A 14,452-nucleotide genomic window follows, 5' to 3' on the forward strand; every position below is an offset into this window, starting at 1 on the left:
GAGTTTTAGTGTTTAGAGACGACACGTTTTTCGGGTGGTCCACCCATGGAAATTACAATGTCTCTGCTTTCATGAATTTCAGTGACAGTTTTATCAGCGCGGTGTTATACAGGGGTATGTGCTGACCCCGCTGGTGTTTCTGTCTGGTCGGTGAGTATCACTGGCAGCTTGGGATTATTGCCGTGTGTAACTTGTGTGGCGCGTGACCATATCACTCACCCTTTCAAACTGACAAGGAGATTACCCTTTACAAGGAGATCAAGATGAAATCGAGTGGCCTGTTCCTGGGCCTCATTGTGGCCTGCTTGTGTTGGACAGTTTTCGCTGCAAAAGAACCCAAGAAAAACGGGAAGGTGTAAATGTATGCAGAGATTTCTCAAAGATGTGGACAAAATGATTGACAGAAAAATGCAAAAATTGGAAGAAAAATATTTCCGTTCTGCGATCAGTAACAAAGACAACTCCAGTTCCATATCAAAACAGAACAGGCGATGGTTGAAACTCAACGAAGATGTTCACTTTACCAAGGAGGCGTTGCAAACGCTGAGCCGGAACCTCCAGTTCGTTACAGACCAGGTGAACTCGCAGAGCCAGGACACGGAGTCTCTGAACGAGCACTTTAACCAGCTGAACGGGTATGTGGCCAACCTGACAGGCGTGGTGGATCGACTTGAGAAGATGATGCTGACCAGAGGCAGTATGGAGATGACCACGTCCTCCACAAGTCTCCACGAGTCACCATCGCCTGAGCCGTCGTACCCGAGACGTGAGTATATGCAGTTTACTATAGATAACACACATGTATGAGTTCTGTCTTATTTCTGGAGATATAATCACTGCCACTCGCTCATAATATGAGAGTAAAGAAAAGATTTATATCGACTCCAAAATATTGCTTAAACATATGTCTTAAGCGGAACCTCGCCAGGAGATATGCCTTCAGGTTTTGTTATTTAGGGCTGGTAGAGACGTGGGTCTTAGTTGAAGCTTAGTTAATGGAGACCAATGTCTAACCGAGGGTCTGTTGAGAACCCAGCGTCAGTCTTAGGTAAGGGTCTATTAGGGATGCCAGTGCCGGTCTTGACTGAGGTGATGTGAGCGGAATACGGTCTGAGCCCACCTGTGACGGTCAAGGTTGTTGGCCCGTGTGCAAACTCACCGAAAGAAAACTGTCCCACTCCTCTAAAACCCGTCCGTTTTCTTTACCCATTACCTGTGCCAATTGGCATGAACACGATAATCTCTCCCAGAACCTCATAACCAAACATTCCGTAAAAACTCGGCAACACGGTCAGTCATTTCTTAAGAAATCCGCGTTTTTCGACTTTTACAAATATTTGAAATTTTCTCGTGTCCACACTGCAACTAGTTCGGAGGGAATTCTTCGATGGTGTTAAATGTTGATCTCCACATGGTATTTGTTGTCAAAACGTCATATTTCCGGGGGAAAGTGGCCGAATCTAAATAAAGGCCAGATTACCCCAGTTTGGCTGTTGTTTGGGCCGAATCATTGACTTAGCATGTCCGCGTCTGGAGAGAGAAGGTTTGTACAGAAATGGGTATCGGATGTAGTGCCATCTTGCATAATGCCAGCTGGTGTCTGTCTGTGTAGTGTAAACTAAGAGAAGAATTGTTGGTCCATCAGTAGGGTCGCTGTTGTACGTCCATCAGGGCGTGTTGGAAACCGACGACAACCTGTAACATATCGGTTGTCGTGTCAGTCGTGTATATAACCTGTAACATATCGGGTGCTGTCAGTCGTGTATATAACCTGTAACATATCGGGCGCTGTCAGTCGTGTACGTAACCTGTAACATATCGGGCGCTGTCAGTCATGTACATAACCTGTAACATATCGGGTGCTGTCAGTCGTGTATATAACCTGTAACATATCGGGCGCTGTCAGTCATGTATATAACCTGTAACACGTCGGGTACTTAGTTATCGGGCGCTGTGACGTCAGTGCGAGATCCTTTTATCTATATCAGCCTTGGTGAGACTTGTGCACAGACTGCCAATTAAATTCACTTCATTGATAGCAAGCAAATGAAGCCCGTGAAATTCCGGTTTAAAATTTGGCAACCAACGAACTAAGGTGGTCAGGCTCGCTGACTAGGCTGGTGCATGTCATCGTGTCTCTAATTCGATGCTCATGATATCAGTCACCGCATTGTCTGGTCCAGACAGGGATGGTTACATATTCATCTTGCTAAGTGGGGCTTAAAAGCCGCTTCATTTCTCACATGTAAGGTGTCAGTAAACAAGGGTTTATCAAACGTTTATCGAGGGTCATAATCAGGGCGAATTTGGGATCAATGTTTGACTTTAACCTACTACAGCGCTATTGACCTTTTGTACATTGTAAATAGCTATGATGAACAGAATCCCTACGTGACTTGTTAACACCGTATGAATGCCATCACCCGCATGAGAGACGTGTCCTTCTTTCCGTTCATAGTTTGTTAATTTCACGAGAAAGGTCTCTGTACAAAAGCAATGTATGTTAATCAAAGTGGTGAGATAAGTGTCTGTACCACCAGGGGGAATGTAGTACGTTAAATCTCACGTTCCTGAGGTTTAACCGTGCACTCATGCACCGCGAGTCTGACCTACATTGTAGATTACGTCATTTCCGGGGCAGGGAAGAGAGGAAGCATGGTGAATGGGAATGATGCCGTGCAGCAGGAAGAGCTGGAATGGTGGTACTGACACGGGCGCCACCCGGATACCAGGATGTCAGTCGGGACAAGTGGGCATCCACAACGAGATCCGGGTTGGTGGGCAGACTGGTGATTGCAACTAACTTCACTTTTGTTTCCAAGTTAATTAAGGTTTGCAATCATCCACGAAATGTACACGCGCAAGTTGCTACCTACAATGTCACTTCAACCGCATAATGATTTCAGGATATTCCTCCAGCTCCCTGGCGGAATCAGGCCTGCTTGTGTTATGTGTAGAAGGTGGTATACATGTTGTGTGTGATGTGTAGAAGGTGGTATACATGTTGTGTGTGATCTGTAGAAGGTGGTATACATGTTGTGTGTGATGTGTAGAAGGTGGTATACATATTGTGTGTGATGTGTAGAAGGTGGTATACATGTTGTGTGTGATGTGTAGAAGGTGGTATACATGTTGTGTGTGATGTGTGGAAGGTGGTATACATGTTGTGTGTGATGTGTAGAAGGTGGTATACATGTGTGTGATGTGTAGAAGGTGGTATACATGTTGTGTGTGATGTGTAGAAGGTGGTATACATGTTGTGTGTGATGTGTTGAAGGTGGTATACATGTTGTGTGTGATGTGTGGAAGGTGGTATACATGTTGTGTGTGATGTGTAGAAGGTGGTATACATGTTGTGTGTGATGTGTAGAAGGTGGTATACATGTGTGTGATGTGTAGAAGGTGGTATACATGTTGTGTGTGATGTGTAGAAGGTGGTATACATGTGTGTGATGTGTAGTCCACGGCAGCCCGCAACATCATCAACTCCAACCGCCACAACCTGTAGTACTCAATACAGTGTCGCTATAACATCACTGACACCTGACTGGTCATCGACTCCCACCAGCACCCCGGTATTCTGTGGAGTGCTACTACATCATTACAAGCAGCGACAGGATGCTAATTTGACGTGTCTGTTTGTGTGTGAGTGACGATTGCGCGTCTGTGAGTCACTTTCCACCAGTATATCCTTGCCTTCAAGTTTCCCAAGGCCTACTTAATAAGCCCAGTGATGTAAAGTCCGACGAAGTTGATTAATTCGAGGAATGTCTGCAAATGGAAAGTGAATATTCTGGTCCCTTTTACATATCATTATGTTATATGCGTTTATTAACAATGTGGGAAGTTGATGGAATTGGTTACGGACAGACTCTCACAAGAATCACGGTGAACACTGTTACCGACATGGTGAACCTGCCCTGTAGTTACGACCAAGCCGTACGTCTCCCCACAACTTGGGGCAGTGTGAAGACACATAGAAAACTTAACACGGTCACTGTTTGGTCTGCCTTGTCCAGTCTATTTACAGACCGCCGTGATTTAGGCTAGCAGGTCACAGAACAACAACGCTTAGCGCATCGTCAAGTGAACATCTTTGTGAAGACGGAGAGGAAGGTTGAAGGTTGCACATGGCGGCAGCTAGGAATGGTTATTTATGTGTCACAGAGAATATAAAGGCCACTGATGGGGAGAGGTCAGTATGACGACACACAGAAGCCGTCAGTGCGTGGGTGCACTCGACAGCCGCCTGTACCCCCTCTGTCGACACCCTGCCCCAGGGTCACATAATTGCCCTGACCCCCGCCGCAATTAATATAATTTCCCGGCGATCCCGAAAGATGTTTTCAAAATGTTGACGGGCATCCTGTGAGAAGTTCCAGAATAGACGCAAGCTGGACGATAAGACGGCGTTATGGCAGTTTGTTAGTTTGGTTGGTCTAAGTTTAAAGTAACCGCGATCTTATCTGTAAACATCATCGTACAAACATTGACAAGGTTACTGTTAGCCATGAGAGTCGGCCACAGCATGGTCGGTAGTAGGTACGTGGAGAGGTTAGTGTTAGCTGTGGGGTGGGGGCTTGGTTTGTGGGGAGGAAGGGGTGGGGTTACTGTTGTAGCTGTAGGCCATGCATTCATTCGCTTGGGATGAGGAGGAGGTGGAGGTAGGTTGAGTTGATGCTGGATCGTACTTGATGATTCAGTACTGGTTATATAAGTATAGACTAACATCTAGTCTCTGAAATGTACATATTTAACAGAAACAACAGTTCCTAAATTACAATAATATGATATAATGAAAAGGAGCCCAGAGACTTGCTTCATTTTCAGAAACTGCTTGACTTGCATGGGCATTCTTGGATAAATTTGTTTCAGGGTCTGTGACAGTAACAGTTTAACAAAAAGTTGGACACGATGCCCAATACTTTATGTTGTCAAGAGGCAGTCATTACACATGAAGTACTAGTGTCTGCTGGTGCACGTTTACCCATATCTAACTACTTCCTGGTGGGCCTAGCTGTCGCCGCGGTCTAGAGGCCATGCAAGCACTGATATCTGTGATCTCATCTAGAGGCCATGCAAGCACTGATATCTGTGATCTCATCTAGAGGTCATGCAAGCACTGATATCTGTGATCTCATCTAGAGGCCATGCAAGCACTGATATCTGTGATCTCATCTAGAGGTCATGCAAGCACTGATATCTGTGATCTCATCTAGAGGCCATGCTGGCACTGATATCTGTGATCTCATCTAGAGGCCATGCAAGCACTGATATCTGTGATCTCATCTAGAGGCCATGCAAGCACTGATATCTGTGATCTCATCTAGAGGCCATGCTGGCACTGATATCTGTCATCTGATCTTGTGGTCATACAGGCACTGATATCTGTCATCTGATCTAGTGGTCATACAGGCACTGATATCTGTCATCTGATCCAGTGGCCATACAGGCACTGATATCTGTCATCTGATCTAGTGGTCATACAGGCACTGATATCTGTCATCTGATCTAGTGGTCATACAGGCACTGATATCTGTCATCTGATCAGTGGTCATACAGGCACTGATATCTGTCATCTGATCTTGTGGTCATACAGGCACTGATATCTGTCATCTGATCCAGTGGCCATACAGGCACTGATATCTGTCATCTGATCCAGTGGTCATACAGGCACTGATATCTGTCATCTGATCTAGTGGTCATACAGGCACTGATATCTGTCATCTGATCTAATGGTCATACAGGCACTGATATCTGTCATCTGATCTAGTGGTCATTCAGGCACTGGTATCTGTCATCTCATCTAGAGGCCATGCTGGCACTGATATCTGTCATCTCATCTAGAGGCCATACAGGCACTGATATCCTTCATCTCATCTAGAGGCCATGCTGGCACTGATATCTGTCATCACATCTAGAGGCCATGCAAGCACTGATATCTGTCATCTCATCTAGAGGCCATGCTGGCACTGATATCTGTCATCTCATCTTGAGGTATGGCACTGATATCTGTGATCTCATCTAGAGGCAATAAATATAAGTATGATCTGGGATCGTATCTAGAGGCCATGCATGCTCGTATTATCTGTGATCTAATTTAGAAGCCACATTTACCCTATAGACATAACAAAGTTATGCCATGGAGTGTTTAGTTGTGGTAATTTTGTTTTTTGTTACAACACTTACACCATCGTGACCTACATGGGGTCAGGTATCCTCCCCTGCTATCAGTCCATCTAAGCACGGTCGCCTAAATGGGACGCAATGTTTCAAGTTCATCGTGACCTTAATGACGCTGGACGTTAACCCCACCCCACGTCATCAACGACTTCATCAGTGTCCAACAACAGCAGCGCCGTAATCTGAACTAGCAATTTTCTCCACGCTGCTGTTTGCAGATGGTATTACTACGCACACAAAAGCAAGGTCTCGGGCTGTGATCAATGTGCGTTAATTATTAAATATTCATTGTTGTACTAGCATGTATAGAGTTAATGTCGAGTATTATGTTACCATCTCCTACAAGAGTTATCAGGAAACGACCCCCACAAATGACAAGGGGACTTTAGTTCTGCTGGTCACACAGTCACTGGAGTTTCGTTCTTTGCGCACCAGGCTATAATGATGACGGGTGTAGTGTGCGTCCTTGCGGCAGTATTGTCTGCTGGTCAACTTGCAGCACACAGTGGACACTTTCGGACGTTCAAAAATGAAGTAGACATTCTCAGGTCAGACTTCCGTTCTGAGGCGGACTTATTACGACAGGAGATGAAAAATGTAACCACCCAATTGGCAAAGGATATGTTACAATATAAAATGTCTCGGAGACAGAAGAGTTCTAGGGGGTTAAATAACAAGATTATAGATGGCTGGCTGATTTACCTGGTGAGATTTGCGTCCAGTGTGGACAAGAGGATTACTTCGCTAGGGACGGCTAGAGAGTTACGCGATGATAAAATCGAAACATGGATGGGCGAAATTGAAGAAAGGCTTGAGAAACTGGAGAACATTACAAAACGACGACATCGTAGTAAGAAAAGGAACAGGACAGAATCGGTGAAGAAAGACATTCCTAGAGGTATCATGTAATATTATTACACTTAGTGCTTACACGCACAGTCTGTCTGCAATCTATTAGCATGTGCCCTTTAGACTCCCAATGTGGTTGGTGCGGATGCAGTCAGATGTATTCCCGTCCAAAGTATTGGTTATGCATGCCCGCTGTAGGCCACGCAGGTACCAGTGGCACACGTGGTCGTCAAGTGTTGTTGCATTGGATATGTGCTGTGTACATGTCTGTGTTTGACTTTGTAATACGAGCGTTCCCCGTCTCTGTTTCGATGTCTCCTATTGTGGCTAGTATTCGAAAGGACATCATCTGTAGCTGGTAACCCAAGGCTAACACATTAATGAACAAAAAACAGTTTTCGTCCACAAATGATGTCCTCACTCCATTTCCTCCGACTCCAGATGCAACCTTCCTAGATAGTCGTTAACCTTATTGAGGACTTGGCGGAGTTAATGAATGAGTTTGTACCTGTTCCTCACTGCCTCGTAATCAATGAAGGATAAGGTTGCCGCGAGGTGTGGTTTCTGCCACCTCTCATCCTCTTTACCATTGCGTCTGGATAACACATAATTACATCCCCCTCCCACCCAAACAGACAGGTGCCCCCACACCACCCCTCCAGCCACTGCACGTACGGGTAGACCGTGGCCTCTGATGTCGACAGACATCTTTCACGTATGCAAGATAAGGCTCGAGGATCGTTGATATTGATGTCTGGTTCCATGCTGACGAAGGGAACTTGATGTCCATCTTGTCAAAAGTGAAACTGTTTTGACCTTGGAAAGCAGTTCTATGCATTTCAGTTTGTCCACTTTCATGCTCGTGCAGATTTCGCCAGGTCAAGTGTTGTGATTTGATAAATGGACAATGTAATTTCAAAACTTAGGCAGAATTTATGCAGTTCTAACAAAATCTAGATTCCAGGTGGCCAACTCTGTTATGTCCTATTTGTATGTTGATCCCGCGGATACGGGTTGTCTGTGACTCCCTATTGACACTCGCGACCAGGAAGGGTCATTATAGCCCCGTCATAGTCGACATTACTGATCAGCAGACTGGAGCCTGGCGCCACCGAGACTTTGGTCGGAACTGAGTCAACACACTTGTGTGAGCTGCAGGCTTCTCACAGTCCATTTCATGGAGTATATTCATATCCTTTATGTAGTTGTGACGCTTCTCGCGTGTTGCCACATGACTGATAATATTATTGCAAGCGTATGAATACATATACGCTCTGCAACATTTAATCGTATAAAATAAAATGTACAAAAATAAAACTTATATCTACGGGAGGTTTTGATGATCACACAAGAACGCGTTAGGAATGTCTTCACGACGTCAGTCCGGGAACCACACATCTTTGGGGCTCACTTTGAAACATGTTAAAGATAAAAAACAACAACGTTTGATCAGTATTATTTAAAATAACAGCGTAGCCATTTTACGAGAACATGCACGTGTCCTGCTAGTTCTCACGTCCCTTTGAAAATATTTCACAATGCATTGTCACATGTATCATATTGTAATTGGCGGAAGTCGATGCGGATAGCTACATAGCTATTGTTGGGCCCGGTCGGAAGTTGTACTGTAGCTGGTAGAACGTTGTATATGCTGTCACGTCGAAGGAAGATTTAAAGCACTACAATAATGAAAATTTATTTTGAAAATTATCATAATTCCCCGCCAAGTTTGGAAACCACTTAACTTCATTAAACTGTCCACGAGGACGACCCTACATCCAGCCCGCCCCAGAGCCGGCGTTGAGTAGATGGTGTTAACGATCCAGCTATTGTGATCGTAGTGAATGCAAGTGATCTGAAATAGGAAATAGTTAACAGAGGTGTGGAAAAAACTAACACTATCTCACCTAAATAGACTCCCATTGTTATTTTAGCACCACTGATAATACAGTAAACGAATAAATTATTTACACAAACGGTTTAATTCACTTCTTTGTTCGAGATGACGTTAGAGAAAAGTAAATGCCAAGTTTGCATAGAAGATGGCGATGATGGTGACTGTATAGCTGTTTTCTCTCATACAGCGGTTCTGTGTGGTGAATACACGCTCTCGATCTGTAGCTGTTTGTGTGATAAAACCGAGATGACCGAGCAGGCATCTTCTGATGTATGAGGTAACTAGTGTAGAATCAGTGTCCACAGTTAGTAGCATTTACTGGTTTCCATAGTAACGTTAAGTGTAGACAAGGACCGACATGACATGACTTGTATGTTCATTAGTACCCTCTTGTTAATATCGGATGGTAAGTTAAAGATTACACAACACATATACGTCATGTACATGTTGTCTCTCGTGGGTGAACTGTTAGTGTGAGTATACAATCAGCCAGGCATGATCTTCACTGGGAAGACAAGCTTTGATCTGTGACACCCCCTACCTTCCCCACCACCCGTCTGTGTCGGATATCCCCCAACAGTTGCGCCAGTAATAACGTAATTTGCCATGTTGAATGTCAAAGTGAAGAGAAACAAATTTAAGTAGGATTGCTCAACCGACAAGGCATTCATAGCCATGTTTTAATCTCAAAACGTCTACACGGCTCTTCATGTGGTACACACTTGTCCCCCTACATCCGCCCTTGTATAATCATAGTTTATATTATGTATCTATGTCCCTCCGGGACTCCACTACAGGTAAATACATCCGTCGATGTGAGCGCCGAGATCAGTAGGAGGATGTACGTGGGGCTGATAACACGGCCTCCACTGTGGAGGTGATCTGTCATAGCCGGCACCTTGTAGTTCCAGTGTGTTACCTGAAGCTGCCCTGTCCGCCTGTCCAGGTCCGTTCTGAAACATTGTCACTCAACATAGTCACTAAAAGGACGTGGGTGAAGTGTTGGTAGTGTCCTGAAACATAGTCACTTATAGGACGTGGGTGAAGTGTTGGTAGTGTCCTGAAACATAGTCACTTATAGGACGTGGGTGAAGTGTTGGTAGTGTCCTGAAACATAGTCACTTATAGGACGTGGGTGAAGTGTTGGTAGTGTCCTGAAACATAGTCACTTAAAGGACGTGGGTGAAGTGTTGGTAGTGTCCTGAAACATAGTCACTTATAGGACGTGGGTGAAGTGTTGGTAGTGTCCTGAAACATAGTCACTTAAAGGACGTAGGTGAAATGTAGGCAGTGTCCTGAAACATAGTCACTTAAAGGACGTGGGTGAAATGTAGGCAGTGTCCTGAAACATAGTCACTTAAAGGACGTAGGTGGAAATGTAGGCAGTGTCCTGAAACATAGTCACTTAAAGGACGTGGGTGAAGTGTTGGTAGTGTCCTGAAACATAGTCACTTATAGGACGTGGGTGAAGTGTTGGTAGTGTCCTGAAACATAGTCACTTAAAGGACGTGGGTGAAGTGTTGGTAGTGTCCTGAAACATAGTCACTTAAAGGACGTAGGTGAAATGTAGGCAGTGTCCTGAAACATAGTCACTTAAAGGACGTGGGTGAAATGTAGGCAGTGTCCTGAAACATAGTCACTTATAGGACGTGGGTGAAGTGTTGGTAGTGTCCTGAAACATAGTCACTTAAAGGACGTGGGTGAAGTGTTGGTAGTGTCCTGAAACATAGTCACTTATAGGACGTGGGTGAAGTGTTGGTAGTGTCCTGAAACATAGTCACTTAAAGGACGTGGGTGAAGTGTTGGTAGTGTCCTGAAACATAGTCACTTATAGGACGTGGGTGAAGTGTTGGTAGTGTCCTGAAACATAGTCACTTAAAGGACGTGGGTGAAGTGTTGGTAGTGTCCTGAAACATAGTCACTTATAGGACGTGGGTGAAGTGTTGGTAGTGTCCTGAAACATAGTCACTTATAGGACGTGGGTGAAGTGTTGGTAGTGTCCTGAAACATAGTCACTTATAGGACGTGGGTGAAGTGTTGGTAGTGTCCTGAAACATAGTCACTTATAGGACGTAGGTGGAAATGTAGGCAGTGTCCTGAAACATAGTCACTTAAAGGACGTGGGTGAAGTGTTGGTAGTGTCCTGAAACATAGTCACTTAAAGGACGTGGGTGAAGTGTTGGTAGTGTCCTGAAACATAGTCACTTATTGGACGTGGGTGAAGTGTTGGTAGTGTCCTGAAACATAGTCACTTATAGGACGTGGGTGAAGTGTTGGTAGTGTCCTGAAACATAGTCACTTATAGGACGTGGGTGGACATATATGTAGTGTCCTGAAACATAGTCACTTAAAGGACGTGGGTGAAGTGTTGGTAGTGTCCTGAAACATAGTCACTTATAGGACGTGGGTGACATGTATGGTAGTGTCCTGAAACATAGTCACTTATAGGACGTGGGTGAAGTGTTGGTAGTGTCCTGAAACATAGTCACTTATAGGACGTGGGTGAAGTGTTGGTAGTGTCCTGAAACATAGTCACTGGGTGAAGTGTTGGTAGTGGACGTGGGTGAAGTGTTGGTAGTGTCCTGAAACTTGAAGGACGTGGGTGGTTGGTAGTGTCCTGAAACATAGTCACTTATAGGACGTGGGTGAAGTGTTGGTAGTGTCCTGAAACATAGTCACTTATAGGACGTGGGTGAAGTGTTGGTAGTGTCCTGAAACATAGTCACTTAAAGGACGTGGGTGAAGTGTTGGTAGTGTCCTGAAACATAGTCACTTAAAGGACGTGGGTGAAGTGTTGGTAGTGTCCTGAAACATAGTCACTTAAAGGACGTGGGTGAAGTGTTGGTAGTGTCCTGAAACATAGTCACTTAAAGGACGTAGGTGGAAATGTAGGCAGTGTCCTGAAACATAGTCACTTAAAGGACGTCGGTGGAAATGTAGGCAGTGTCCTGAAACATAGTCACTTAAAGGACGTAGGTGGAAATATAGATAGTGTCCTGAAGCATAGACACTGAATTGCCGTGGGAACGCATTGTCGTTGTCAGCTTGGTTTCAAAGATATGTTGATGATGACGAGACGCTAAAGTTACCCCTGATACAAGTTAAACAAGAGACGATGACAAGATTACCGTGTCTGTGGCTATCGAGGCCGTACATTCGTAACATCCTTGTGGTCTTGTATAATGATAGATACGGCCTTTTGAGAAGCCGCTAGCTTACGATAGGTGACAGTTCCTCCAGAACACAGCAGCACAGAGTGGGTGAGTGAGGTCCGGGACTCGCTACACTGACACCCAGGCGTTCTGTCGAACTCGTCAGTATATTTTGCGTATCTTTACTCGAACAAGACCTTTGGCGCAGCGTGAGTATACACTCGAACCATAGCGAGCTGTAATGACACATAGTGAAATAAGTTCTACATATGGTGTAAACATTGAAGCATCAGATACGCGCACACTCAAAGGCGTCACACGCGGCGCGCACCGGTCTACACGCCGACTCCCCTGGCGGGAACATTCTGATTGTGTTGGATGACGGCCAAGGGAAACAACTCTAACTTGCTGAAAGCAGATCACGACCTTGGTAAACTCGTCGATGTTTTCCGACAATCAAAATACTGGTATTTGTTGCGGTAAGGTGTGCGGGGTGGAATTGGTTAATAAGGAATTATGTGTTTTTTAACAACAACACCAAGAATCTCTAAATTTTAAGCAGGTGTAAAAATATTTGTTGATGTGTCGTCAGATCTCGTCAGCCTGAAGGAGTTGGCGATAGTACAAACATGTGGTAAATTCGAGGCACAGCTTTCACTGCTAAGTAGATACACATAGTTTTGATGAATATTGTTGCTGGTAACGGCTTCAATATTGTGACGGAGCAGAATACTGTTTTGTCTTTTCTTTGGTCCTTGAAGGCCTGGCTGCCTAACGCCTCCGGTAGCCATTTGTTTTATTTGGATATGTCCTGGCCCCTGAGCTCAAACGTTTCGCGAGCACCCGTGGTCTATTTTCACTGTTGCGTTTTCTTGTTATGGAAACATTTCCCATGGGCACACAACGGTCAGTATCGGTTTAATCCTGGATTATGACGGCTGGATTACAGCAGTGTCAATGGGCATTTCTTGGTCTTATTCGGCAGAATATCAAAGCCTTTTCAGTAGATGGTTGGGAGTCGTTAAACAAGGTGGAGTTCAAATAACGTCAAATAGCCGCTGAGTATTAGTGATATTAAGTGATTAAATGTATCGACGATGGAAACAATGGATAATTCAGCTTTGTCATCGGACTGAGTATCCCAGTGATGGTTACACCTGTACATGGGAACGCCATGCATTCCTCTCTGTTCTCCATCTCAAGACATACATACCAGTTGCTTGCATTAGCAGTTGAACAGCGCAGTACCTGTACATTTGAACTCTGTCGTCGCTGCTAATATTTCCCATGGAATTCGGTTTGTCTGTGTTTCTAGTTAAATGGACCGATATTTCAATACCGATTGTGCGCATGTTTAGGATTGGTTGAACAGAAATAATTAGTTGTTGAAAGTAGCAAATTGTGATTACATCATTACCGGTGTGATACCGCTTACTGGAGATGAGAGTCAAGCGAAGTTACCACTCATCAATCATTTTGTGTAAGATTAAACCCCTCTCGTCAGAATCATCAACTGCGGTCTGTTCTCCTGACAAGTGTTCAACTGATCATATCGTGTAATCGGCGGTAAAAATACTATTAAAGATAGTCTCAGATGTAATAGTTATCGCTGAAATCATGCGATACATTTGAAACAGTTGCAACTCTCATTTATCATAGATCTCGAGGACTGAGTGAGCAATTCTAGGAAAGCACACTGTCTAAATAAAAACCGCTCACCTCCCCCACCGCCAACCCTCGTGAATTAGCACCTAGTGTGCTGAAGTCGGACTGCCTCACCCTGGTGCGCACCTGCCGTTGTGAGGTCGTGTAACCCCCAGAGAGCTTACCTCGCCCGTGAGGGAGAAATACATTATTATCATTAGCTTGCAGAAATCGTACATAACTGCAAGTGAAATATTATGCAACTGTAGCTGCGAGTTGTGCACCCATACATAATCATTACGTCTGCAGGATTTACTTTAAAGCACATGTTACAGGAGCGATGTAAACCAGTAGCATCTTCCCAAGCTCTTGCAGCTGACGTCGTACATGGTGTATATGTGTATTCCAGTTTAAAGGTATTTGAGTTAGTAATCGCCAACATGGAAACAAATAGAAGCATGTTACGAGCGTGAAAGAGGCATGTAAGACATGAAGTGGTTATATCTCTGGTGACTACGCATGTTGATACGACACCCTCCCCTCTATCGTCCAGGGTAATCTACAGGAGGCATACCGATAGACGGGCCACGTTATCCACGGTTTATCCCATATACATCTGAGGAGTGTTTTCCTACTCAATCTACTGCGAGCCTACTCCAGCCATTCCGGCTGTCATGTCCACTTGACCAGTGTTATATAGTGACCCTCTTATCTCCTGACCTGTGCA

At 44.7% G+C, this 14,452-nt stretch overlaps 1 protein-coding gene across 1 annotated transcript in view; it reads left to right on the forward strand.

The window, feature by feature from the left end:
* Positions 1–6,589: 6,589 nt before the first annotated feature.
* Positions 6,590–14,452, forward strand: part of LOC124259923 (fibrinogen-like protein 1) — a 61,911-nt gene continuing 54,048 nt past the window's right edge. Inside the window, 1 exon segment of the mRNA XM_046694150.1 lies at positions 6,590–7,081. Within this exon segment, the coding sequence (XP_046550106.1) occupies positions 6,625–7,081 (457 nt within the window). The 5' untranslated portion in view covers positions 6,590–6,624.

The sequence above is a fragment of the Haliotis rubra genome, unplaced genomic scaffold (genome assembly GCF_003918875.1).
Source record: "Haliotis rubra isolate DU_JTF1 unplaced genomic scaffold, ASM391887v1 Scf742, whole genome shotgun sequence".
Lineage (NCBI taxonomy): Eukaryota > Metazoa > Mollusca > Gastropoda > Lepetellida > Haliotidae > Haliotis > Haliotis rubra.